Source organism: Ostrinia nubilalis, chromosome 10, assembly GCF_963855985.1.
Source record: "Ostrinia nubilalis chromosome 10, ilOstNubi1.1, whole genome shotgun sequence".
In the NCBI taxonomy this organism is placed as follows: domain Eukaryota; kingdom Metazoa; phylum Arthropoda; class Insecta; order Lepidoptera; family Crambidae; genus Ostrinia; species Ostrinia nubilalis.
In genome coordinates this window covers 13,904,242-13,931,343 of record NC_087097.1, presented here as the reverse complement: position 1 = coordinate 13,931,343, position 27,102 = coordinate 13,904,242, and the positions used below count along the sequence as shown (strand labels likewise).

Sequence of the window (27,102 nt, the reverse complement as noted above, 5' to 3'; positions counted from 1 at the left end):
TTGGTAATGACATTCTACTTAAATCTTCCCACATAAGTACTCGGCAGAAATAAAGGTCCGACAGAGGACTGCTTTTCCTCTATTTACTTATTTATTATTATTTATTTAAGTACTTGAATGTCATTAAATTTTATTACTGATAGTACCGAAGGTAGATGGGCCTACTACGCATGGAACAAGTCTAATTTGCTCAATATAAAAAATAACTAAAAACAGGTATGAGTGAGTAGTAGGTACGTTCATCTTCGACTAGGTAGCCCGACTACTACAAAGTAAATAAATAAAGAAACCCTCAGGGGGAAAGTCTCGGGATTAAAGTAGTCTATGATAAATGATGTTCTCAACCATTTTGATTGTTTTGATTGATAAGTTTAAAAATCATTTTATTTTTTTAAATAGCACTTTTATACGTCCCAGTTAACCCTACCGCTGCGTCGGGACAATAAATGGGCCAGTGCTGAGAAGAAGCAGCGCGAGAAACTCAGTCACTATCGTCAGCCAGTATGCTGGCAGGCTGACTATACTTTGAAAAATCTATAAATAAGTTGCTTTGAATTTTTAAATACCTCTTCTAAAAGAAAACCGGACTACTACTAGAGTTCGCGGGTTTTATCCCCGAAGAATATAAACATTGGTGTGGATGAACATATTTAGCAGAGCCGTTTTTAAAGCAATTTGGTGGTACTCTGAAAATATTTGGAACAAAGTTTCATTTAAGTAGGAACTGTTAATAAAACTCGTAGTTGGGTTTTTTAAATTGGAGTTTAATTTCAACAATTGTTTTGTTTCTTTTTCTAATGATTGATACATAATAATGACTCATTTAACATCTCTTAACACTAGAGTACACGCGCGGACTACTATAGTAGACCAGGGTAACATTTTACGCTATAACTTTTTGAAAACTTGCGCCAGAGAGCTGGCATTCCAGGTAAGCCTCGTTTACTAAATTTGTCAGTAAGCCAGTAAAGCTTGGGTCGCTAGAGTCTGCGCACTTTTCTAAAATTGGCCGTCAAAACTGCGGGTCTACTCAAAAGCCTGAAATCACTCGACAAAAAAATTATGAAAGACTTGCAACAAATGGATTTACACCGTGTACCAGGCAGTAGAAAGTCATGAATACTATGACAGATAAAAAACTTATCATATTTTTTCAGTCAATTTTTTTTTTGTTAACATTGGTCTCAGAGTGCAATTTTGGTCCAAAAAATTTACAACTTTTAAATCTGTTTATAATGTTCGATCCCAAATAGTTATATAAAGAAACTTTGTTTATAAAATAACTATAATAAACACTTTTATCATTTACATAATAATTATATTCATAAATAGCTTACAAACTGATTTACAGTGATTTTAAATTGGCTTACCAGAGTAGGCCGCGCGTGTATTCATGTAAAAGAAGGGGCGCGTGTACTGCAGTGTTAAAATGACTTGAACACTTTTATACAAACATTGTTTCATACAAATTGTCATACATTATACAAAAAGATATAGCACTAATGTGGATTGTGGACATGCTTTATAAGGAGTCCAAAGCGTTTTAATAAATAAATATTTTTACCAACAATACAATATTTAATACAAATTCATTTTTAAGAGTACAAAAATACCTACTCTATCCGTATTTCTAAGACCGAAAATGATGGTCCTATCAATCAATTAATGAATAAATTAAGAAATAAATAGATTATTACACTAATAAAGTTATTATGTACCTTTTGTAGCTTAATTAAATCTAAATCACATTCCTTCTTTATTAGAAAATGCCCAACTTTGTTGGAAATCAATAGCAAGTAAAGTATAGCTTAAACATTATACAATAAATAGACTAATGACTATTTAAGTACAACTTAATATAATTAATGTACGGTCAATCTGGGTAACTTTGCCCATCAAAACGGGACTATTCCCACCTCTCGTTCCCACCGCTGCAACTCCTGTGGATCTACAGCTGGACCACCAATATTTTAAACGAGTCAAAGATACAATGCGTATTTGATAAATTAAAATAAAGTAAGAAAAACCCTACCATTTCTAATTATTATATTTCGAGTCAATGTTATACTGATGCATGGGCAAAGATACCCAGATTGAGTCTAGAGTCAGCGTCAAACATTTCGTGACACCTAAAGTGGCCAAAAAGTTCGCAACACATCTTTGTTACTTGGAACAAGATTGCGTTGTCAACATTTTGGCCACTTTGGGTGTCGCGAACTATTTGACGCTGGCTGTATGTCACTGGCATTAAATGAGCTTCACAATTTAAAACGAGTAAACCTATAATATTACTTATATTAAAACCCGTAGTCTTCTGTCATTTGTAGCATGAGATTCTAATATAAAATAAGCCTTCGTTCTCCATTGAGCCTAAATGTAGTCCTTCAGCAGTCTTCATCAGTTAGTTCTCTGTACCTGGAACAAATTAAATAAATAGTTAATATCAATCTTTTTATAATAAGCAATGCATTTTTCGGAGGTTATTTTGACACATCCCTACTATCCCTGCTTCCATAAACAAATAAAATAAAATTTGGTATAGAAATGGGTTGAGTCCTAGGAAAAAACATTGGATAGTTTTTATTCCAGTTTTTTAAGTATTTCTGTGACAAACAAAATTTCACGCGGGCTAAGCCGCAAGCAAAAGCAAGTATTATTTAATAAAGGAAAGGGGACGATTCTGATAGTAAAGTAAAACAAAAAATGAAATCATCATTGACATCTCAATTTGGTAACTACTTGATAGGTTTTTACCCAACTGCGCCAAATGGAGGGTTATGTTTTTTGAGCTTTCTCTTGGATCGGATATGCAGAGTTTTTACAGATTTTTACATACTGTAGAGTAAATGACATAATTAAGTGTCCGTGGGAAAAATTTTGAAATAAATATAGTGTCAAGCAAGACGCAAGTACAGAAATACAATGTTACATAATAAAGCTGATCATTATTATTACATAAAACAAGTCTAAGTACTAATGTACGGGGAGTCCACACTATTTGCAACGTTTAACACGTGTTTAATATTTATGAAGTATGTAATTGCTATGCTATTACTGGCAGCAAGTTAAAAAACTAGTCTGTTATGAGATCTTCAAGTGTTTAATTCACATAATACAGTGTGAGTCACGTTAAAGTGTACATATGAAAATAGATGAAACAAGACCTATTTTTATCGACAAAAAAGAGGTCAAAAAATTTTTGAGATTTTTTTTAAATTTTTTTTAGAATTTTTTTTCTTCCAATTACTTATTGTAAAGAAAACGTAATAACTTTTATACTAAGCGGTATATGCTGATAAAATAAAAACAGTAATAATGCTAAATAACAGACGATACTAAAAAAATACATAAAATACACAAAAAATGCCAACAAATAATAAAAAATGATACTTTTTGAAAAAAATCTGCTTTTAAATTCGTGTTTTTTTGGTTATTTTATAATTTTCTCCAAAAAATGCCCCTATAACAGGTAGTTTTTATTACTTTGTATTATTCTCTATCGTATTATCACTGTAAAACAAAAAATCGCATGTCTCTATCCCTATCACAACATTTGCTATGATCGTTTGAACAAAGGCCTACCACAACATTATTCTCCGCTACAGGTAGAGACAATTTTAATTTTAACTAAAATGCTTATTTTACTTCGAAATATGTTGTTTTTATTTGAAATCTAACTTGTCTTTATCAAAATTACAAATCTAGAGCCATTTTCAGTTTCGTTGTTAACGAAGCGTTGAATGGCGCCCGGAGAGGCTTAGTTCAAACGATCATTGCAAACGTTGTGATAGGGATAGAGACATGCGATTTTTGTTTTTACGAAGGTAGTACGATAGTAAATAATACAAAGTAATAAAAACTACCGGTTATAGGGGCATTTTTTGGAGAAATTTATCAAATAACCAAAAAAACACGAATTTAAAAGCAGATTTTTTTCAAAAAGTATCATTTTTTATTATTTTTTGGCATTTTTTGTGTATTTTATGTAATTTTTAGTATCGTCTGTTATTTAGCATTATTACTGTTTTTATTTTATCAGGATATACCGCTTAATTTAAAAGTTATTACGTTTTCTTTACAATAAGTAATTGGAAGAAAAAAAATTCTATAAAAATTAAAAAAAAATCTCAAAAAATTTTTCACCTCTTTTTTGTCGATAAAAATAGGTCTAGTTTCATATATTTTCATATGTACACTTTAACGTGACTCACACTGTATTATAATGATAAGGAAAAAGTGTCGTTTGTGACCAGATATAAAGGTTGTGGACATACGGAGTTTATAAGATGTCGCAAACAAACAAGACAAAAAGTAAAAAAAAAACCGTAATATATTTATAAAATTAACATCTCTTTAATGGCCACACGAGTTCAAGTCAAAGTCAAAATTTAAATCATTTTCATACAATTATCAACGATTTTCATTTCAACGAAAATTTGATCGAATGCACCATTGATCGATGACTTTGTTAGTACGATTAATTCTCTGATGTATGGATTCACCGAACCGAAAATTAATTTTAATATCTAAGATAATTAAAAAGTAAAACTTACTTTTCACACGTCACGCATCCAATGGGGCCTGGCATCATGATATAATCCTCAGGACATCCACCTCCGATCGTTATAAATCTTTTCATCCGAATTTTACTTTCACTGTCACTTGCTATTACATTTAATTTTACTAAATCACTATCAACTGCACTTGTCGAAATACTTGAAGGTACTTCATCAGCCATTGCGTGATCATTTACATTCCACAACACTATTTTTGTTTCATCTTCGTTCTTTCTCAAAGGGACCGCGCTGCATACAGCGAGTAGGCACAGAATAAGTATCATTTTCGTTTCTTGTTCACACATGGTGCTCTCTTAAAGTCAGCTCTCGGACTGACCCACTGTGCAAGCGGCGCTTTTATTTAAAGGATATTATCCTCGTTGAGTCACCAATTGAAAGACCCAGGGAAACCACTCGGCATTTTTGCGTGCGCGAAAAAATCATTTACATCTCAAATTAGTTAATCATTACACAATACAGGTGTAATATTTACCTATGCAGATTAACGTTTTGTACATCACTTAATGAATATAACTGGAAATATCTGTGTGTAAAATGTAATAGTGTAATACTAGTAGGTAGTACCTATAAAAATACCAATTTTTCCCAAATAATACCACTGTATTTTTTCATAACTTGTTAAAAAAATTATTCCTCAATTTTAGAAATAGTACATTCTTTAACGTTTTCTTCAAGATTTTCCTTACTAAAGGTTACAATGTGTAATTATGACCAAAATTCGTAAACAGAGACAGGATCCAGTTGCTTATACAGGGTGTTAGGTAAATGGGTATATGAGCCGACATTAGCCCATGTTAACATGGGCATATAAATGGTATGGTGAAGTCAGAAATTTGATATCATCATTTAATTTTTTTAAGTTTCATACAAAATATTTTTTATAAAATCCCATTACCTAACACCCTGTATATGTTTAAAAAAAAGCCCCCCTCTTTTTTGTGGTTAGAAAGTCAGTTCAATTCGGAAGTCCAGGGTAAATTCCCTAGGTGCGACACAACGAGGTACTAATATAGCTTTGTAGTAGTTCCCCTTTTGTTTAGTTCGTTTCAGGGCTGATTCATCCAGATTGTTCATTATTAAAGATAATAATTAGTTAAGAGTTCGTTAACCTTTAATTGCATCTGGACATGCGGCGGGAGTGTATCAAGTCAAGTTCCAGCCAAGAGACACCGTGTGTATTAGGGCTTGTTCCCACCAAGACACCCCGTTTTTTTTTCAGAATCCCGTTTAGTAGTAAGTATACGTGTTTCAATATTAAAGTTCACAAGTACATCCTGTTACCAGTGTCCCGTAAAAAAGCGATCTGTTAGAATTTGTTATTCGAATTTCACATAGTTTTGTGGTTTACACATTTATTAAGTAGGTGAACATTTGAGAAAATTAATATTTTCCGTTCGTTCAAAAAGAAAGTGTTTAGAAATACATTAGGCCTTACTTTTGATACCAGAACCTTACTTTTGTGACAGACCGAAATAGTTGTTATTTAATATTTGGGTTTCAATTACGAATTTTGACGTAATATTGCGTGAATGAGTCAACGACTTGACGAGACATAGCACGCGACAAGTGAATCATGTAATACCTAAATTTATTAAACTATAGTTATATTGTCTGATATGTCACTAGCTTTTTTGCCTGATATGATATTCGTAATAATGTTTTGAAAAGTAAAGTTCATCCAAATCTTTGTAGCTCAAATGTAATGTATGTAAATACTATAAACATTTTTGAAAATCACGATTTGTTTTCCTAACCAGTCGTAGAACTGTTTTTTTTTGTCTTGACTTGACTGATCAGAATTTAACCCTTAGCAGGCTCATGAAAATGTTTTTTGGTTTTTAACCGGTATCTTCTTAAAATAAAGTTCTAATTGACGTGGAAAACTCTATGAACTGTAAAATGAAACGTGACTCTACGTCGATCTTTTCTCCGATACAACTTGTATGTCATTGGTTCCCTTATGACGTCTCTAGTAGTGCCATTTGTGGATAGTTAGAATTAGTAGTAAGTTTAAACTTTTGCCCCAAGAATTTATGTTTACATGGCAGACGAAAGAATTAAAGATGCGAACTTCATTTTACAGGCACGAAAATTTTAGAAAAGTAGGTAATCACAGCACAGTCATGAGCTGATTAATTTTATTGAATCTTATAGTACCTACATAATACATGGTTACTACAGTCCAAAGTCCTTTGAGGATATTCGTCATTGTGGTAGGTTAGCGTCTGACCACGGTTATGTAGTGATATCATAGTAGGTACCTAGTTACCAAATGTGTCGTGCGTAGACCGAGGGGTCGGACGATACTATTGTTAGAAATTATTTGATGGCTCTTTCGAATTTGTTCCTTATGGCTGACAGTCATATGCATGACTCAAGCTTGTGCTCTGCTCTGAAATAAAATATAACTTTATCTAGCACTAGCGGCCGCCCGCGACTTCGTACGCGTGGATCCCGTTTTACCCCCCTCATCTATCTTACGCGGTTTAGATTTTTTCATACAAATGTTTTTTCCCTCTAACTCCCGTTCCCGTGGGAATTTTGCAATATCATGTTGTAACTAAGCTTTAAGTTTACTAAGGTACCTGCATGCCAAATTTCAAGCGTCTTACTTAAGCGGTTTAGATTTTTCATATAAAAGGATTTTCCCGCTAATTCCCGTTCCCGTGGGATACTCTTAAGTATACTATAACCTGCCCAGGAGTATGAAGAATAATTGTACCAAGTTTCGTTGAAATCCGTCAAGTAGTTTTTGTTTCTATAAGGAACATACAGACAGACAGACAAAAATTTTAGTGATTGCATTTTTGGCATCAGTATCGATCACTAATCACCCCCTGATAGTTATTTTGAAAATATATTTCATGTACAGAATTGACCTCTCTACAGATTTATTATAAGTATATCTAGCATGTAATAAAATTGTATACTTACGTCATTGTTGTTGCGTTGGCTGATAAATTGAGGATTGTTATCAATTGGGTGGTTGAGGCATGACATCACTAATCAACTGAAAGACTAGATTCATTTGTCACTACAACATTCAACTGCAAGATTTTGTATAAAAATAGGATCGATGACATCGGTTATTCATACGGTTAATGATTTAAAAGTGACCAAAAATGTTCTTCTACGGCTAATATGGTGTTTTCACAACATATGCGACTCGGGATATAAATTATCCTGCTTATCACAAAAATATTTCACCCCAAAGGTATTTGTTCTGGTGCCGTAGCCAGCCTTGTAATCCTCAACTACCGGGAAGGTAAAAATAAGGTGATATTAGTTAGGGGTTCACTACACTGTTGCACTGTCCGATGGTCTTCTGGAAGGTACTTGGTTGAAAAAAGGGGGATTTTTTACACCACGAGGAACCTCTTGAACTGCATCTGACCTATTGGAAAGTATACCTAATGCAACTAAGGTACTTTGTGACGTTCTTTGTGGGATATATTTCTAGCAGTGCACTGGCCTTTATAGTGGAGTGCATAATGTAGGTACTCGTACCATTGGAAGCGATAAACTTATTGAGTAGTGGCTAAAATTAATTCCACACAATTTAGTAATCATTGCGTCACATTCCCGGTAAATCTAGAATTCTAGACAATGTCATACACGTTTTCGATAATTATGACAAATTGTGGTAATTATGTGGTAAAAGACAATTATTAATACTCTCCGATAGTGTTATTCTAACTCTATATGCCGCTATAGGCATCTGACTTGGTTCAAAATTATGGCTTAACGTGCTCTCGTATTATATTAGAGACATATCGACATTGTAAGAGCTTAAAAGTCTCTACACACCAAACCTATCGGTGGTGTCAGCAGCTCTATTTTAAAAGATTCATGTCAACGACTTTTACTTTCTATGTCTTTTCACAACATCTGAAAAGTCGACGACCTATATCAGCAGGTCGGCGGATTCGGTGTGTAAACTGCATTATGTCACCCATCAATCATGTTAACGATACATACAATACATAGATAGTACATCAGACGTAATACGTGGGCATTGAACCAAACTTTATAACTTGCGAGATAAGAGCGACTTTTCCGAGACTTGATTGCTCTATGTAATATTTGTATACATTCTTCATAATGTTTGACTTATAACCAGTATTAATTAATTGTGGTTATCAAAAAGGCCTTGAACTACGTGACTCGGCAGTCAGCTGGTGCTGATAACCCTTGGGTATTAATAGGACGTTAAGCTTTATATAATTATACATACACTTGGTTGCAATAAAATTAGGACACTGGCCTTTAGCACTAGTTTCAGTGGTTTCGGAAAAGTTTCAGGTAGTTGTCTAAAAGGTTAGTATTTTATGTCAGATTATGTTTATCCGAAACCAATTATGTGCAGTCCCCTCCCTGGAACTAGGCTTAACATGCTCTAGAATGTTTACATTTGTAATTTAACAGTAAGTTTAATATTTTCTGTCATTCCATTCCGCAATAAGTACCTAATTTGTTCGATTTCATCGTATAAATAATTGAAAATGCACTCTATTTTGATTGATGTGCTACAGTTCACAGCACATTGAAGACCTTTTATTATTGTTGCATCTAAATAAATGTCTACCTTGATATGCTGTAGTCTATAGGATTTTTTTTATATGACGAATATATCACGTGTATATTTTTTTTAGTCGGATGACAATAATTGTGCAACAGAGTGTAGAGTATTTCTGTCACAGCACTTGAATGAATTTGCATGACGTGATGACGTGGAGTGGGTGTGAGCACTTCGTTGCGTATTCATTATGTATTCAAAGTATACTGTTCTCATTATTATTCCTAAGTGGTTTGCTGTCTTAGGGGTTTTGGTTCTATCTGGGAAAAACAGTTCACGAATAAAATTAGATAAATGTTAAGTTGGTCAGTGTTGTTGGATACGTAATTTACACGGGAAATGGGCAGTGAGGTCGTTTGTAGAGATCCGTTTTTCCACTGGACGACGGACCAATAATCCTTTGATTTTGAATGTTTTCGCCGTTCCTATGTCCGATTACAATATTTTATAAACCATACACTACCGCTAAACCCGGGGAAAAAACGGTCCATTTTCCGGTTAAGAAACGGATGTTTACAGCAGCCTGCCTGATAGATAAGTAATAGTGTGATAACGACCGATGATAACCGGAAGTTAGATAAGATGGTGGTAAAATAAGCTTCAACACCAACCAAACCGAGCAGAATACTTTTCCGCCGTTGGGTATCGACCCCATGACCTCTGGGCTTGAGTTACTAGTTTTACCTCTGACCACAGAAGAGTGGAGCAGAAAGATTCTCGAGTGGTGACTACGGGCCGTAAAACGTAGTATGGGTAGGCCTTCCACTAGGTACACCGACGATCTGGTGAAAGTCACGGGAACCTGGATGCGGGCAGCCCAGGACTGGTCGTTATGGAAATCCTTGGGGGGAGCCTTTGACCAGCTGGCTGAAACGAACGAATGGACATAGGCAATTTTTATGCTTAAACTAGTGCTATCGTGTGTACATTGATGCCCTGCTAATGATAGTACACCTCTCTTTCCAGACATTCACGCAATCAATAGAGATCAGCTCGCAGAAGCTAATGGCAGAGAAGCAGAAGAGCGACCTGCTTCTGTCCCGAATGCTGCCGCTGCCTGTGCTTAGGAGACTGCGCGCGCAGCGGACGGTACCAGCGGAGTCCTTCGATGCTGTCACCATCTTCTTCAGCGATATCGTGGGGTTCACCACCATATCTGCTAACAGCACGCCCATGGAGGTCATTAATATGCTCAACATGTTATATAGGTAAGTAGATAAAACTTCATTATTTTGTTTGGTTAAGAGTAGGCGCACACCGTTGATTTTTCGTCGGCCGATAGTTTAGTCGGGCAGTTGATCAGTATGGGCATATAATATGGGAGTGCGCACACTACGCCGATTCGATTTGGCCGATTCTTCATACAATTTAAAATCGGGCACAACTATCGGCCAACTAAAAATCAACGGTGTGCGCCTACTCTAAACCATACCCGTCGGCAGTTGATTACCACTGATTTGGTCCAAGGTCATTTAAGATTAGAATGGAATAGAATAGAATTTATTGACCACAGTAAGCATAAATTATAAACAATTACAACACAAAACGAATACATATAGAAAAATAGTGGGCCACTGCGTCAATAGGCTCCTGCTCAGTATTTATCATGACATGCTCCTAAGGGCATGTCAAGAAAGGCTATTCCGCGATTACTAAAGGTCACTTAAAATGATTAAAGTTCACTTAAGGTCATTAGTGGAGAGCCACTTTGTCTTGAGGGCAAGGAGAGCCCCACATAACCTACTTGTCCCCCAGGACTAGTGGGTAACGTGGGGCCTTATGCATTTGTCAAACAAAAGTTCACTCAAGGTCATCTGGTATCAAAGTCATTAAAGGACGCTCACTCATGAGTGATTAATATCATCCAAGGCCAAATTCGCCTGATAGGTCCCTTCAAACTTGCGCTTTGTTGACGTTTGGGCGATTTTGTATGCCCTTGACCTGACGTTACCATTTTTCAAAACTGACGGTTTTTACTTCTGTTTGTTTGCAGATTGTTCGATGAGAAAATAATGGAATACAACGTGTACAAGGTGGAAACCATCGGAGATGCCTACATGGTGGTGTCAGGACTGCCCCAGAGAAATGGTAAGGGTCAGTTAAGTGCGCCTGAGGCTATAAAAAGTAATTGTTTAAGTAATCAGTCATTTTGTTCTACTACAACTACTCTCTCGTAAAGGGACACAGAAATAAACCATACTTATTGACTGGATTCTTCATAAGTTCGTTGACATCATTTTTTCCGGTAAAGCGCACGATTCAGTGCCCGCACACTTCAAACATTTGGTTTAATGGGTACAATAAAAAGTCTAGGCTTATAAAAAGTAAATATTTTTAACCAATGAATGTTAATATAATTAATGAAGATCTATCTAAAACGGTGAATGAACTGTTACAGTGATTGCATCATAATTACGCAAAGATTTGCATCATTCGCATCACCTGCATTCGGCGCCAATGCACAATGCTTGTGAGCCTTTAGTTTTTGCAAAGTAGACAGACACTATTACATGAAATGACTCAATAAGATGTAAAATAAATAAATGTCTAACATGTTCAGTACAACAAACGGTAAAATGAAGGACAAACATTATGACGTTATTAATACTTCTAATTAATAGTCAGATGCATGATATATGATATAGCAGGTGTATGCTATACTGGAAAGCATGACACCCACCTCTGTAATGAATTAAATTTGTACGTTCGCCATCTGGGAAACCCCTATAGCTATGATACTTGTAATTATACTTATTATGAAACATAAATATAGCGGGATTCCCCACGAAACAAGTGAGAGTGATTTGATAATTGCACCACTTACTAAATGTTAAGGCCAAAACAGCTATAAAATTAATGAAGTAACAAAATTGGTCGGCAGTTTTTTTCAAATCTGGTGCAGTAGTTTGCAACTTCTGGTTTTTTGCGATGATCCCTTAGCGATTTTGCTACAAGGGTTTACCTGAGGGTAATTACGGATTACTAATATTTAAATTGCGGATTAGTAATATTAGCTTATTAATATTCATCGCACGTGGCAAACCAATACGAGTAATCTTTTGTGGTTAGACAGTTGAATGGTCTTGGTGAAGTCCGTTAGATTGTCACACGGGAAACATTAATTTCACTTATTATATTATACTAGCGGCCGCCCGCGACTTCGTACGCGTGGATCCCGTTTTACCCCCTTAAGAGTGGAGTTTCGTAAAATCCTTTCTTAGCGGATGCCTACGTCATAACATGCCTAATCTACCTGCATGCCAAATTTCAGCCCAATCCGTCCAATGGTTTGGGCTGTGCGTTGATAGATCACTATGTCAGTCAGTCAGTCAGTCAGTCAGTCAGTCAGTCAGTCAGTCAGTCAGTCAGTCAGTCAGTCAGTCAGTCACCTTTGATTTATATAATATATTTAGATGTATTATTATAATGATTAGGAGCTTACAATTAAAATGAGATTAAACCTTTGTTTTATTTTATTTATTAGGTACACCAACAAAGTTATGTACCGTATTTTTTTTAACATGGTTAACATACGAATATGAGTAGGTATACACAGCATTTTGTATTATCACCTGTCATCCGCTTTGCACTGGAAGGAAGACGAACCTTAACTTCGAACTCCTCCTATGTTCTTCTGATTATTTCGTTGCTACTGAAAAGGTATCCACTCAGCAGCATGGTGTCGTAGCATCTCAGTAGGTAGATAGTGCCACGGCACTGGTCTTCCGTGGACACCCAGGAAGGCCTATATTCAGCAGTAGACATCCCGTGTCTGAAACGATGATGATGAAAGGAAACGATATGATAATGAAGACCATGAAATTTCACTTAATTTTTCTCTCTGCCACAGATAACCGTCACGCCTCAGAGATAGCTGACATGTCTCTATCCCTGATGCGGAGTCTGGAGGGGGCCAACGTGCCCCACAGGCCAGAGGAGCCCCTCAGGATCCGGGCGGGGGTCAACACGGGCCCCTGCGTCGCGGGGGTCGTGGGCACCACCATGCCGAGGTACTGCCTGTTTGGAGACACCATCAACACCGCTAGTCGGATGGAGAGCACTGGAGAACGTGAGTTGTTATCGAATATTCAAATCAAGTGAAATCAAATGGCTTTATTTATTTTATTAGACACAAGCAGCCGCCCGCGACTTCGTACGCGTGGATCCCGTTTTACCCCCTTAGGAGTTGAATTTGCAAAATCCCGTCTTAGTGAGCACATACGTTCTAAAAATAACCCCCATGTAAAATTTGAGACTTGTAGTTTTTGAGATTTCGTGATGAGTGAGTGAGTCAGTGACCTTTCGCCTTTACTTACTGGTCGCATTAATTTGTTTAGCCAAGTAAAGCAAAGTTTGTACCTACTATCAGTATCATAAATACTTTTTTTGTAAATGCAATGCATACAAAACATTTAAAGCTCCCATACCAACACAATGTCCTTGCACACGAAATTAATTATAATATCGTGCGGGGAATGAACCTAACAGTTGCCAAATTCAAGGCCAATTTTTAATTATCGTTTACGTATCGGTCGTTCCCTCCTCAAAAATATTATGCAATGCAATAAAATATTCAATTTTGAGGTTACGGCAATACATCACTAAAACATTTTTACATAACACGTATTCGCTCCTAATGAAGACGCCTTTAAAATTCCCAAATAAAGATTTTTTACTTACAAAAGCTACTAAATTATGACATTTGGCGCGTGTCTCAAAAAACCGGGAATCCCCTTTTTTTGGTTGGCGAAGATAGTAGTGGGTTTGTTAGGACACACCCAACATCTGGTTTTATTGAAAACCAGCTGCATAGCTAGGGTTTAACCCCACCATGACATGTTATTAGTTGACTGACCTTAATTTTATTTGATTATCGTTGATTCGTATTTTTGATTTTTCTTATTTCCCCAACAAATATTTCTGCCAAGCGTGGAGATATCATAGTCCAGCAGTGGATTATAAGCCTAGGCGCAGACCACCGACTTTAATTGGCCGATGTTGGGCCCGATTCTAATTTGTTTGAAGAATCGGCCGATACCAAATCGGTGTAATGTGCGCATTTTCATACATCTCCATACTGATTAACAGCCCGACCTAACTATCGGTCAACACAGTCGGTGGTCTGCGCCTAGGCTAAAGGGCTGTTGATGATTATGATGATCATATTTCCCCAATTCTGAATTCATGACAATAAAATAAGCTAAATAACGATGTTTATTTTAATGTTTTCTGCCAATTTCAAACTCAAGCTTAAATTACTAACAAAAAATGATCATAAATTCAATCGGATTCATAATAAAATACTTTTCTTAGATTTGGAACCATTATAGAGTCATATTGGATTTCCTACTGTCTTGTTTATACTGGGCCATACTACGGGCTCTTCCAAATGACTGTATTTTTCTTCTAAATAATAAAAAAACGCCACAAAACGTTTTATTCGTCCTCGTCCTTATAATTCCTAGTACAGCTAAATTGTTTCCTGACACAGAGATAACCATTTTAGAGGATAAAAAGTCTTTTCTTCATTTCCCGGAGATGACCGACGCCCTTCTAAAGAGGATTCTATAAAACCAGAAAAAACACGATTAACCAATGTTACTACAGGTTGTGCATTCTGCATGCGTGTACCATGATATCATCAGTGCGTCAAGAAAAGTTCTCAAATCAGGGTAATATTATACAAATCCGCATTACGGATTATCCTGATTTTGCAATATTGAATCATTTTAAGATTTTGTTGTCCCACAGTACAATCCACAGCACGTCAGAATATCGGTTTTATAGGAAAATCGCACCTATTAGAACCTATAATAAGATGCCAAAGAGTTTGGCTGGATGTGCCATCGGTTGTACCAGAGCAACGAGTATAAGGCATCGGACACTACTAGACAATTTAAAATTTGATACCCCCAATCAAAACGCTTTTTATGTGTATAGCGACTAAGAAAAGATATTTTTAAGATGACACTTAAAAATTATACTTATTACTAGGGAAAATACTTTTAAAACCAGTCAATATTTTGACCTAAATCTATTATCATTAATTATCAATAGCATCATCAATTTATAGCATAACTTAAATCTCAAAGGAGCTGCAAAGAGAAAAAACCTTAGCTTTTTTAATCAGCCAGAATCGACTGTAATCACAAATAAATTAAAGACCTTGAAAATTGTATCGCTAACACTGGTAACAGCACCCATTAGTGTGACCATACCCTAAGCCACGTTTAGCATGTTGCAACGAGCGGGAATCCCTTCCTTCGTAAGGCTCTGCATAAATTAATTACTCAGTAACCGGCAACTTTGACCGTCTATTTTTAACCACGATGTGTAATACGGGCTTATTTCGTAAACTGGAATCCCTGATGACACTTGCGGTTTGGTTATGAAATAAAAGGGCCTAGTTTAAGTTTAGTACCGTTTTAAATTTATTGATCCTGCCCAAATATTTCGTGATTCACTTGCCGGATGTGGGGGAGGAACTCGTGTCAGTGTCAAATGGAATGTGATGTCACACTTGATTATGTTAAGACATACGTCTACGGATCTTCTTACTTTGTATCTTCATTATTAACAGGTCAAATAGCCTAGGCGCAGACCATCAACTTTTAGTTGGCCGATAGTTGTACCCGATTTTAAATTGTACGAATGAAGAATCGGCCAAATCGAATCGGTGTAATGTGCGCACTTCCATACATGCCCATACTGATCAACTGCCCGACTAAACTATCGGCCGACGAAAAATCGATAAATCTCACTCTAATTCACCAGAGACAAAACCCCCATTCTTGCCAGATGTTTGCATATTTTGTCCCTTTTGCTGTGAATGTGGTTCTAGCAGATTAGTAACAACAGGAATAACAAATATCAAAATCACTAAAATTAATTCGTTTTCAATTGTTGTTCTAAAGATCAATCTTTCTTTTCAGCAATGAAAATCCACATATCCCAGTCGACTAAAAAGGCCCTGGACGAAATTGGCAACTACGAGGTAGAGTCTCGAGGTCTTATAGATATACCGGTAAGTTAGTCACTTAGTTACGAGTACCTACATAGGTATTATTATGTTTGAGAAACATATTATTTATTTATTTAAATAAATAAATAAATATTATTATGTTTGAGAAATCACTACACACATAATATCCGACATTTGGATGAAGTTTTTTATTTTTCTGGAAGTAAAGGAATCGGTTACAGTTTTCCCATTTTCATACAAAACTAGCTTTCCGCCCGCGGCTTCGCCCGCGCGGAATTTCGTTTGTTAAATTTTCCTGAATTTTCTTTGCTATAAACCTCACGGAGCCCAAGACCTTTCCAACGTGAAAAAAACCGTGGAAATCGGTTCGTGCGTCCTGGAGTTATAGCGTCAGGAAGGAAAACCCGACTTATTTTTATATAGTAGATTAATGCAGAAAGCAGCTAGCTGGTTGAAATAAATTCAACCTTGTTAAGTTAATTCAAGCTTGTTTATAAACTGAAAGGGCCTTTTATATTACTTGTGTATGTCTTTTGGGCCGAGGTTCAATTGTTATTTTACATGATTTCAGGGCAAAGGCACCATGGAAACGTTCTGGTTGGTCAACAAAATAGGCGGCATCCAATCTCAGACGCTGTGCAGCCGGCGGCTTAACGACTATGACGCGAACCTCCTGGAGTTACTTATAAGGCCATGATTTTGATTTATTCATAACTATCCTTTATCTACGTATCCTGTATTATAAGCAGGAATTCTAAAACCGATTGGTATAGTACCTTAGAGGCGATATTTGCACAATTGAACGGGTATATTCCCACCTCTCGTTCCCACCGCTGCAACTCCTGTGTAGTAAGGATCTACATTTGCCCAATACCTCTAGTATATCGGGTATTAGGATATCGGATGTCGGATTGCAAGGGTAGTTTGATCCCCGACAGCTGGACTACATTATAGTGAACCCATTGGTAGACCAAGCATTAGAAATTGTGTGTACCACAAATTACTAAAAGTAAAATACTCTCTAATACATAAAAAATACCTATATCGCCTCGTCAACTTTGGGTCCACAAACTTGAGATGTGACGTGTTTCAGTCAGTATTAATAATAATATTTGCAACTTTGTCGTTATTAAGATCAATTTACCGTGATCGTGAAACAAGGTAGAGTATGAAATAAAGTTTGGTATAAAAGGAAGTGATTGAAAAAGCAAGCGTAATTCGTGCACGTAAGTGATTGAAGAAGCCTAAGGCTGGGTTGCAACATCTTACTTTGACTTTCACAAACGTCAAAAATCTGTCAACATCCATACAAAAAGCACCGGTTAATGTTAAAGTTACGGTCAAAGTAAGTTGGTGCAACTCAGCCTTAGTTAAAAATCAGTTGCACAGACTATGGCATATCAATCTAGTAGAGTAAGAGCTAGTGAACGCCAGACCTACGTCATTTTATAAAAGCTGAAAGTTAGCGTTAGTGTCAGCGTTAATGGTATAACTTTAGTAGAATTACAGTTTTTTTAATATACAGAAAAAGTCGCCGTAAAGGTTAGACTTACGTTATACCATAAAATCAGATTTTTTATGTATAATATTTGGGCATTAATTAGAAGTATTTTCCCCAACAGCCAGACAGTTCCAAGTCCTTGCTTAACAGTTTTTTTTAGGGTAGCTCCCAAAGCCACCATGACCCAAACTACATAATGAGGATCATTTCGATTTTTAGCTGTGAATGCAGATTTATAGGGCTAAGAAATCCTTAATACACAGTGCAAAAATTTTTGTTCTACGACAAAAATTGACGAAGTTATGGCCAAATTACTAAAAAAGTTCACTGACCGCCCGGCGCGGGGACGATGACGTCATTATATCCGATCCGAACGCTGCCGGCGTACTGCGTGGATAGAAAATATTTTTTTCTAGCCAAATTATCAGTTTTAGAGAAAAACTTGTAATGACATTTATTCATCAGAATAAAGTAAGCTATCGATAAGTAATTTTTAAAAATGGAAATTGTGAAAAATAACGCAAAAAATCCATACGCTCATACGATTCAATGGCACGCAGAGACGCGATTGGGGTCTCCGCGGTGGTATATTTGGCGATTTATTCAAATAAATTGTACATAAGTGTTGTTAGAGTCATATCTTCTTCCAAGTAAAATATAAAAATGTATAAGTATTAATTTATTTACTTCTAACAATAAGGTATAACTTCTAACAATATGACATTGCTATGAAAATCATTTCGATGTACACTTAATAATACCTACCTGTTATTTAGTTTTTCTGAGTTAAACCTACGCACCTACCTATCTATTCGCCGTTCCCATGAAGCGGCCAGCTGCTGCAGGAAGGACAGCCGCTCCGTGCTGGAAATCTATTTAATCTTAGCCTAGAAGCTGGGTATGACTACCCCGCCCCTCTCCTCTCCCCAGGTCATAAACTGGGCATGACTTCCCCCTCGGCCAGAAGTTGGGTATGATTTACCCCCCCCCCCCCCCCCCCCGGCCCGAAACTGGGTATGACTTGACCCCTCCCCCTTCCCCCAGGCCAGAAGCTAGGTAAGGCTTGCCCCTACCCCCAGGCCATAAGCATAAGCTGGATATGACTCCCCTTCGGCCAGAAGCTGGGTATGACACCCCCCCCATGCCAGAAATGCCAGAAACTGGGTATGACTTGACCCCCCACTCCCCCAGGCCATAAGCTGGGTAAGGCTAGCCCCTCCCCCCAGCCCTAGAAACTGGTTATGACTTGACCCCTCCCCCCCCCCCCCCTCTCCCCAAGCCAGAAGCTGGGTAAGGCTAGCCCCTTCCCCCAGTCCATAAGCATAAGCTAGGTATGACTCCCCCTCGGCCGGAAGCTGGGTATTACTTACCCCCCCCCCCCCCCCCCCAGGCCAGAAACTGGGTATGACTTGCCTCTCCCCCCTCCCACCAAGGCCAGAAGCTGGGTAAGGCTTGCCCCTCCCCCCAGGCTATAAGCTGGGTATGACTTATCCCCCCCCCCCCCCCCAGGCCAGAAACTGGGTATTAGCATCATATTAAGTATTATTATGTTCAATACAAACAATCATTAAGTTACACTCACCCCAACCGCGTCTCCGTATTGCATCGAATCCTATGAAAATGTGCTTTTGGACATACCAATACTTATTTTTCACAATTTTTATTTTTAAAAATTACTGGTCGATAGGTTACTTTATTTTGAAGAATAAATGTTATTAAAAGTTTTTTTCTAAAACTGATAGTTTAGCCGGAAAAAAATATTTTCCATCCCATTAGTACGCCGGCTGCGCTCGATTCGGATATAATGACGTCACGCGGCCTTGCGTACGTTGACTTTTAGCGGCAAAAACGGCCTACGTTTATTACTTAATATCTTCGTAAGTAATGGTCCGATTTGGATAATTCAAAAAGATATATCTTTCTTATGTCTTAAAGATTAACGTAGATACTAGTTTTATTGAATTTTCTACAACAGTACTGATCCTCATTCACCAACATTATATCCATAGCTGGGCATTAACTCGTTAATCCGTTAATTAACGAAGTTAACATTTCTATTAACGGATTAACTTTTAAGTTAACTTTAAAAAATGTTAACTTCCGTTAAATTATCCTAAGTCCGTTAATCGTTAATCCAGTACCTACTATTTACCAAAAAGATATAGCAGGCACGATGAAAAACGCGTTTTTTTGTTACAAAATTTTGCATTGCAAAAATTTGTATTACATACAAATATTTTTTTCGTTTCATTATCACGTGTTAACGGATTAACGATTAACGTTAACTTGCGTTAAATCTTCCGAAATGTAACGTTTTAACGTTTAACGAAGTTAATTTTTTTAGTAACGGTTTAACGATTAAGGAAGTTAACTATTTGATTAACGGTGCCCAGCTATGATTATATCCTATATAATATTGGGAACATACGCTGACAATGTTTCAGCTTTTATAAAATGACGTAGGTCTGGCATACACTAGCTCTTAGTCTATAGACACTGGCACCTTATGCCTGTCTAATAGATGCGATTTTAAAACGAAAATGTATAGACTGATGTGCTTGCGACTGTACAACTTGACTGAAATCTTGAATGGTAAAATCTCTAAATTAATTTAACTATCTTAAATAATATTATTAATTATTTAATCTAACATTTTAGTAAATACTTGACTTACTAACATAAAATGGTTATCTATATAAATAATAAAAAAGATGTAACTTCTACTACTATTTGGAAAGTTAGGATTTAGCATTAATGTAAATAACGATAAATGTTTAAAAATTTAGAAAATGGCAAACATTATTGTTATTGTTTTCAAAGTAACAACGATTTATGAAATTTAACGATAAACAGGTATTTATCAAAAGAACTTTCAAACGGATTTTGAGGCAAGTTTACTAAAAAGGTCTATAACCTACTTTAAAAGTAAAAAAATAAACGAGGGTTTTTTTTTTGTTTATACAGGGAATCCCTTTGGCCATGGGAGCTGTGTTATTTTATTTGCATTTAGTAACATAAATGGTTTAGAGGATCAACAGGATTTGGATATCGATGCTTTGAAAAGTTATAGCTAAGGATACCTTAATATGTATTATACGAGTATGGAAGGGTCGTGTTTTGTGAGCCTAGGCACAGACCATCGATCAGTATGGGCATGTATGGGAATGCGCACATTACGCCGATTCGATTTGGCCGATTCTTCATACAATATAAAATCGGGCACAACTATCGGTCAACTAAAAATCGGTGGTCTGCGCCTAGTCTTAGCTCATAGATAGATGAACTAGGTATTCATAGTTGAAGGAAATTGCGAGTTAAGTACCTACGTTGTTTTTACAAAAATCGTTCAATATCTTCATGTGAGTTATTTTCATTGTATCTCTACATGTAGAGCAATTAGCCTAAATTTTAAAAACTCATTGAATGTAAAAACTTTATGTAATATTATTAGGTAGGTACTTACTAATAATATATGGCATTGTTAAACTTAAGATATCAAAATATGTGTAACGAATAAATATTTTAGGTTATTAGGTAGTAACTAATTCATACTTTAATTAACTTATAAAGTAGGAAAACATTATAATCATTTGTTATTAATTGAATTTGATTATTGATTTTATTCTGGAAATTCCATTAAAAGATCAATAAACTTTTAATTTCTATGTATAAATATAAATTATCTAATTAGATTAAATAAAGCACTTGTTCAATATTTCGTGCCGTCGTTTATAATATTGAATTAAATGATATTTAAATTTTAATTAAGTTGTATGTAAATACCTAAATATTTACTTAGAATAAGGATCTATAATATATTATATATTTTTATCACTGTTACTATGAATTCAACTCTGTGAGTAGAAAATTGAAATGTTACTTATAAATATAATATTACAGGTGGTGTATGAATTTAATAAGTACGGTTATTTTATTGTAGTGAAAAGCCCAAATAAATGTAGGTGTTGATATTGTCAATTAATTAAATATTTTCAACGATAAGTTTTATTTATTTTTATGTCTGATGATAGGAGATTAATACAACTATATATTTCGACTCTTAACAGCAATAAATAGAGACTTATCCGAAATACAGTACATCAGCTGTTTTGTGTAAAGAATTTAGCTTAAAAATATTCTCACGGACTCGCTGGGAAAGAAAATTCGACTTAATTTTTTTGAAAACAGCAGAGCTGTGGGGAATGGTTGAGCAAGAAAAAACTTCGTAGTACGTTGTAACGTTTATTACAAATTCAATTAACATTCAATCTAGATTATAATAGTACAAAAATGATCATCACTTACTTCTAACATTTCCATTTATTCAGGACACAGTACATTTTTCTTTTAATCGTGGTATATTTATGTATACTCGTAGTTTAGTTAAAACGTTTTAAAAACATTGTATCCAGTTATTCTATCTAGGTATACCTACTTTTTTGCCTTCACTTATCGTAAATGATTATTATTATCAATGATTCTACACATTCATTATACAACTAAGTAATTATAACTAAGCGAAACAAATAATTCCTTAAATACTTTCACGAACACATTATATTTCGGTGGAGACGGACAAAATGAAAATAACTTAGAAGGTCATAAATGCTTTAACCACACCAACGGGTGCAGATCGCCATCGCCGGCGCGATCACGGCGCGATCATAGGGAAATGACAGGTCGCGTGAACTGTCATGTGTCGCGCGAACTGTCATTGGCCTTTGATCGCGCCGGCGATAAGGATCTGCACGCGTTGGTGTGGTTGAAGTATAAGTATTGAAGGCTTTGTCAGCATAATGTTGCTTAAAGGTAGGTAGGTATGTCGAAATAATCGAAATGTTTGACGGAAGTCGTAAAAAATAATAATCTCAATTTATCAATTTAATAAATTGAGATTATTTTGGAACTTTTGAAACTTTTGACATGTTCGGCTAGCATGGTGTTAAGAGCTGTAAGCGCAGAGTGAGGCGTCCTTCAAGAGGTAGGTAGGTGTTTTCTGTATAAGCTAAAGAATAAAATATTTCAGCCAGGTGCCAGATACGGGCCTAGGGGAAGCCTAAGGGAAAAAAGTGGCTGAAATGATGATGATATCCAAAAACATTGACGTATGCAGACATGTCCAGATTTAGGCCTTTTCAAATTACATTTCAATTAGCACTATGTTTAAACTAGCTTTCCGCCCGCAGCTTCGCCCGCGTGGAATTTTGTCTGTCACAGAAAAACTTTATCGCGCGCGTCCCTGTTTCAAAAACCGGGGTAAAAACTATCCTATGTCCTTACCCGGGACTCAAACTATCTCAATGCCAAATTTCATCAAAATCGGTTCAGTGGTTTGGGCGTGAAAGAGAGACAGACAGACAGACAGACAGAGTTACTTTCGCATTTATTAGTATAGATTTCGCTTAATATATTCATTTAATGTTGTCCTTTCTCTGATTGGTATCGGGGCGAAGTCCGACCCCGCTGGGAATGGATCCGGGCGAGGAAACTGGGGGTATAGTCGAGAGCCGAGCTTGTGGGTCGGACAGGGGACGGCCCTGTTCTGCCTTCCAGCCAGTGGGTAGTCATCTCGCCTTTACCCTGGAGAAAGACGGCAACTTAATTATGTATTTAGGCAACGATAACCCGATAACTGGACTATTGTAATAAATCCAATCGTAACACGAGCTTATGAAGTTTATGTTACGAGTGGGTTCATGAGGGTTTAAAAAGAGAGAGGGGACATTTTAGTTGGAAAAAGAACGATCCGTGACCTTTATTATAGTACTAGACTTAAATGCCCATGCCAGCGGTAAGTATGCTGCCCATTTGATAGCAACAACAAAGATGGACGCAAAAAGGTAGGCAGTAAAGGCAGCAGGGTAATCTAAATATGCCTGTTTTAGTATTCCATATAACACCATTTATGTAAATTAGTAGGTAGTAGTTAGACCCGTTGGCTAGTAAAATGTCACAAGGATATCATACATATTCTGAACTAACAGTCTTGGTAGCGGCTAGGTTTGCCATAAATTCAGCGCAGTTTGTTCCAAAATAGTACCTATATATAACTACATAGATCAGACAGTACCTTTACATCCACCACTCCTCTAGGGCTGGTCACGAAGAGTCCAGTTCTATCGAGCGCTCTCTTCACATCTTCTGAGATTTGGATTTTCATGGCTAGAAATAAAAAACTAATTAAATACGTTGTTGCCGTAGTTCTAACCCCTGAGCCACACACATCGCGACAGCGCGAATCTTCGGGTTATCACAATGTGTTTGACCCAGGGGTCAGTAACGTGGTCCTATTCCCAGGCACTTCATTAGGTCAGTGTAAGGGCTCGTTCCCACGGCAATCCGCAGTAGGATCCCGCAAAACTAGACTGTCATGTGAACACACATAATGTGTGTTTGAAAGTCAAATTACAAATTTGATCGGATCGGATTTTTGCGGGACACAGTAAACGGGATGTTCGTGTGAATTTTAATATTAAAACATGACGCATACTACTAATGGGATTCTGCAAAAGTATAGTAAGTGCAATTGCTTTGTGGGAACAAGCTCTAAGTTGATGATTTCCTACTTCATTTTAAAGACCGCTTTTAAATTGTCCGTTTATGAGAATTAAATACTTAGGCAACAATTATTATTAGTTTAAGCATGGGGAAAAGATAACCATAATAGTTAATGGCATTCATTAAATTGCCACTGGGTAATTGATGGCTTTTAATTGCACATACCTAGGTATGAAGGTATTAATGTTAATTTATTACAAAAAGAACCCCATTATTAGAAGGCGGGAAAACGAGGTATTCCTCGAAGCGCACCCATTATGAGGCGCACCTAATGAAGCGCACCTGAACTATTTCTTGAAGCGCACCTATGTTATGTTGCCCTGGTACTTTTTATTTGTCTTACAATACAACGTACTTCGTAAACATAGATGCGCTTCGAGGAATACTTTAGTGCGCTTTATTAGGATTACCTTGGCAGGGGGAAAAGCACAGTAATTGATTGAATAAATCAATTTATACAGGATTTAGTTATTGATTCACTGATCTTGTCAAAATTATCAAATTACTAATTTATCAATTGATGAATTTGTATTACTCTACTTAAAAGCTATGCGTACGCTGACTCAGAGCAAAGCAGTTCGCTTCAAACCATTAAACTCTCAATGCCTTTAGACACAAGTTGCCAATTCAATCGACCGCAGACGCCATACTCATTTACTCACATTTGTATCTTGAATCGAGTCAATGGACTTTCAGCCTTATACCCACATTATTCAGATCTAATTTCTTTACTTTGATTGCTCTGTGTGGACGAGTCGCGTGCTTACTATGCGCACGCGCGAAGCACGTGTAGAGACTGATGCAAAGTTATTATAATATCGATAAAATGTAAATATTTATTAAATATTATTTAATAATATATGCTGACAGAGGACGCTATGAACTTTAAAAATTACGAATGTAAGCATCAGAACAAAATGCAGTCTAGTAAAGCAAAAAAAGATATTATACAATATAAAATACCTACACAACAAATATCTAAAATAGGTGTTAGCAAATATTAATTAAGATTTTATGGAAATTTTGATAGAAGAAAAAAAATACCCTAACCAATTTGAAAAAAAAAAAAAAATTTAAACTAATTCATTGAATTTAAATTCTTCAAATACCATTTTGTTGATTGTATTCAAAATAATAAATAATTTTAATAAAAATAATAATTAATTAAAACTTCTATAATTATTGGATATCGACTGACGTCAGATCCGGCAGCTTGATTCGTCGATTCACTCATTCACTCAAGTTCTATTACTCATTCAGTCGTTCACTTTATTGTAATTCGAGCACCGGACAGTCAGTCGCTATCCAACCTCCGCCGCGAACAGACGCGTAGACGTCTCGAGAAAAGTGTGTGAAGTGTTTTAAAGTGTTTAATGGTGGAAATGCTGTTCGAGCAAACCCAGGTTAGTTATTTTTTATGTACATTACTCGTAATATAAAATAAGGAATACTAGTGATTGTTTGTCATTTATGTTGTCATTTTGAAATAATATTGATTGATAATAATATTGGTCATATTCTTGTGTTTACATTAATAAATACTTTTTACTCGTTATAATATTATTCCTGAACTGCTTTTGTTCGACATATCGATGCCAACTTTGTCGATATATCGTTGCAGCCCTATTAATTGTACTACTACGCGCGCGCGCATAGCACGTGTCGTGCTCGCGTGCGACGATCGTGGGAATTCCAGTCGTGTGTGTAATGCCTAAGTTCACGGGTTATTACAAGGCGGCATCTTTTTTGCTATTTGCTTGAGGAAATTGTCATTAAAAAACTTAAGATAAAAAAATAATTAGTCAACGTTAATACGACTTTTAAGAGGCGCCAGATGAATCATCTCCTAGCTTTTTTCCCGCAGCTTGACCCGCGTAAAGTTAGGTCAGCCACAAAAATTTTTAATTGCTTGTTTTACTTACAAAAATCGGGGCAAATAATAAATTATTTAACCCTTCCTTGGACCTAAACTATTTCTATAGCTACTACCTAACTTAAAATCGGTTCAGTGATTTAGGTACCTACTTAAATCACCGAAAAGCTGAAAAAGTAACAGACAGAGTTATTTTTGCTTATTAAATAAGTATGGATTATGGTCTTGACTCTTGAAGATGCTTTAACATTTAGGCGATTTAGCAGCGCGACAAACACGCGACAGAAGCGCAACCGAAAATTTCATATTATGTGACAGCGGATGCATGCCTTCACATTATAAAAACGCCACTGCCGCGCTTCTGTCGCGCCCTAATGTAAAAGCGCTCTAATGAAGAAAAACTTAAAGGGGAGTGTGGGCCAAATTTTCCGTTTACATCTGGTAAAACAGAGAGGTTTTAAACTATTATGTATGTTGCATTTTTACTATAAAATTATCACTTCACGGGATTTATTGCAAAATATCCGGCATATTGTGCAAATGCGGGTGGGTGAAGAAAACTCATCGAGCCGGAGCAGACGACGCTGCATCTCTTCAGTCTGCCCGCGACCATGACTCGTGCAACCGAGCCGAAACGTCGGGAGGGTAAATATTTTATTTACCGTTAAAATAGATATTTTGCAATAAATCCCGTGAAGTGATAATTTTAACAGAGAGGTTGTCTTTCTGTAGTGGAAACTAAATGACCTGATGATGGTGATGAATATAAAGTAACGGAAAACCTTACGTTCTCCAGTGCTCTCCATTCTGCTGGCAGTGTTGATGGTGTCTCCGAAGAGGCAGTACCGCGGCATCTTGGAGCCGACGATGCCGGCCACGCACGGACCCATGTGGATGCCGCTCCTCATGCACAGCGTCTGGAAAGAGGTAAGAAGCATGAATTACACCGGTCAACAAATAATATATTTTTTTGTGATTTTTCTTATTATATTCTGATTATAGTATAAGCAAATTTATATAAAAATGTGCGATTAC

The 27,102-nt window shown here is 36.4% G+C and overlaps 2 protein-coding genes and 1 long non-coding RNA gene across 3 annotated transcripts in view; 1 reads left to right on the top strand and 2 right to left on the bottom strand.

Annotated features, from left to right (window-relative positions):
* The window catches only part of LOC135075455 (receptor-type guanylate cyclase gcy-25-like), a 53,524-nt gene extending 36,692 nt beyond the window's left edge, over positions 1 to 16,832 (top strand). The window contains exons 10-14 of the mRNA XM_063969895.1: positions 10,120 to 10,361; positions 11,147 to 11,241; positions 13,004 to 13,222; positions 16,086 to 16,147; positions 16,707 to 16,832. Of these exons, the coding sequence (XP_063825965.1) occupies positions 10,120 to 10,361; positions 11,147 to 11,241; positions 13,004 to 13,222; positions 16,086 to 16,147; positions 16,707 to 16,832 (744 nt within the window). The remainder of the gene's footprint in view (positions 1 to 10,119; positions 10,362 to 11,146; positions 11,242 to 13,003; positions 13,223 to 16,085; positions 16,148 to 16,706) is intronic.
* On the bottom strand, positions 744 to 4,881 carry LOC135075613 (uncharacterized). Its single transcript, XR_010258069.1, has 2 exons — positions 4,554 to 4,881; positions 744 to 2,415 (listed from the first exon to the last, which is right to left on the bottom strand). It is a non-coding gene; the product is annotated as an uncharacterized LOC135075613 (long non-coding RNA).
* A 5,752-nt stretch (positions 16,833 to 22,584) lies between the features above and the next one.
* LOC135075454 (receptor-type guanylate cyclase gcy-1) overlaps positions 22,585 to 27,102 on the bottom strand; it is a 71,611-nt gene continuing 67,093 nt past the window's right edge. The window contains exons 14-16 of the mRNA XM_063969894.1: positions 26,855 to 26,984; positions 23,707 to 23,798; positions 22,585 to 23,216 (exon numbers count right to left, since the gene is read on the bottom strand). Coding sequence (XP_063825964.1) covers positions 23,052 to 23,216; positions 23,707 to 23,798; positions 26,855 to 26,984 — 387 coding nt within the window. The 3' untranslated portion in view covers positions 22,585 to 23,051. The remainder of the gene's footprint in view (positions 23,217 to 23,706; positions 23,799 to 26,854; positions 26,985 to 27,102) is intronic.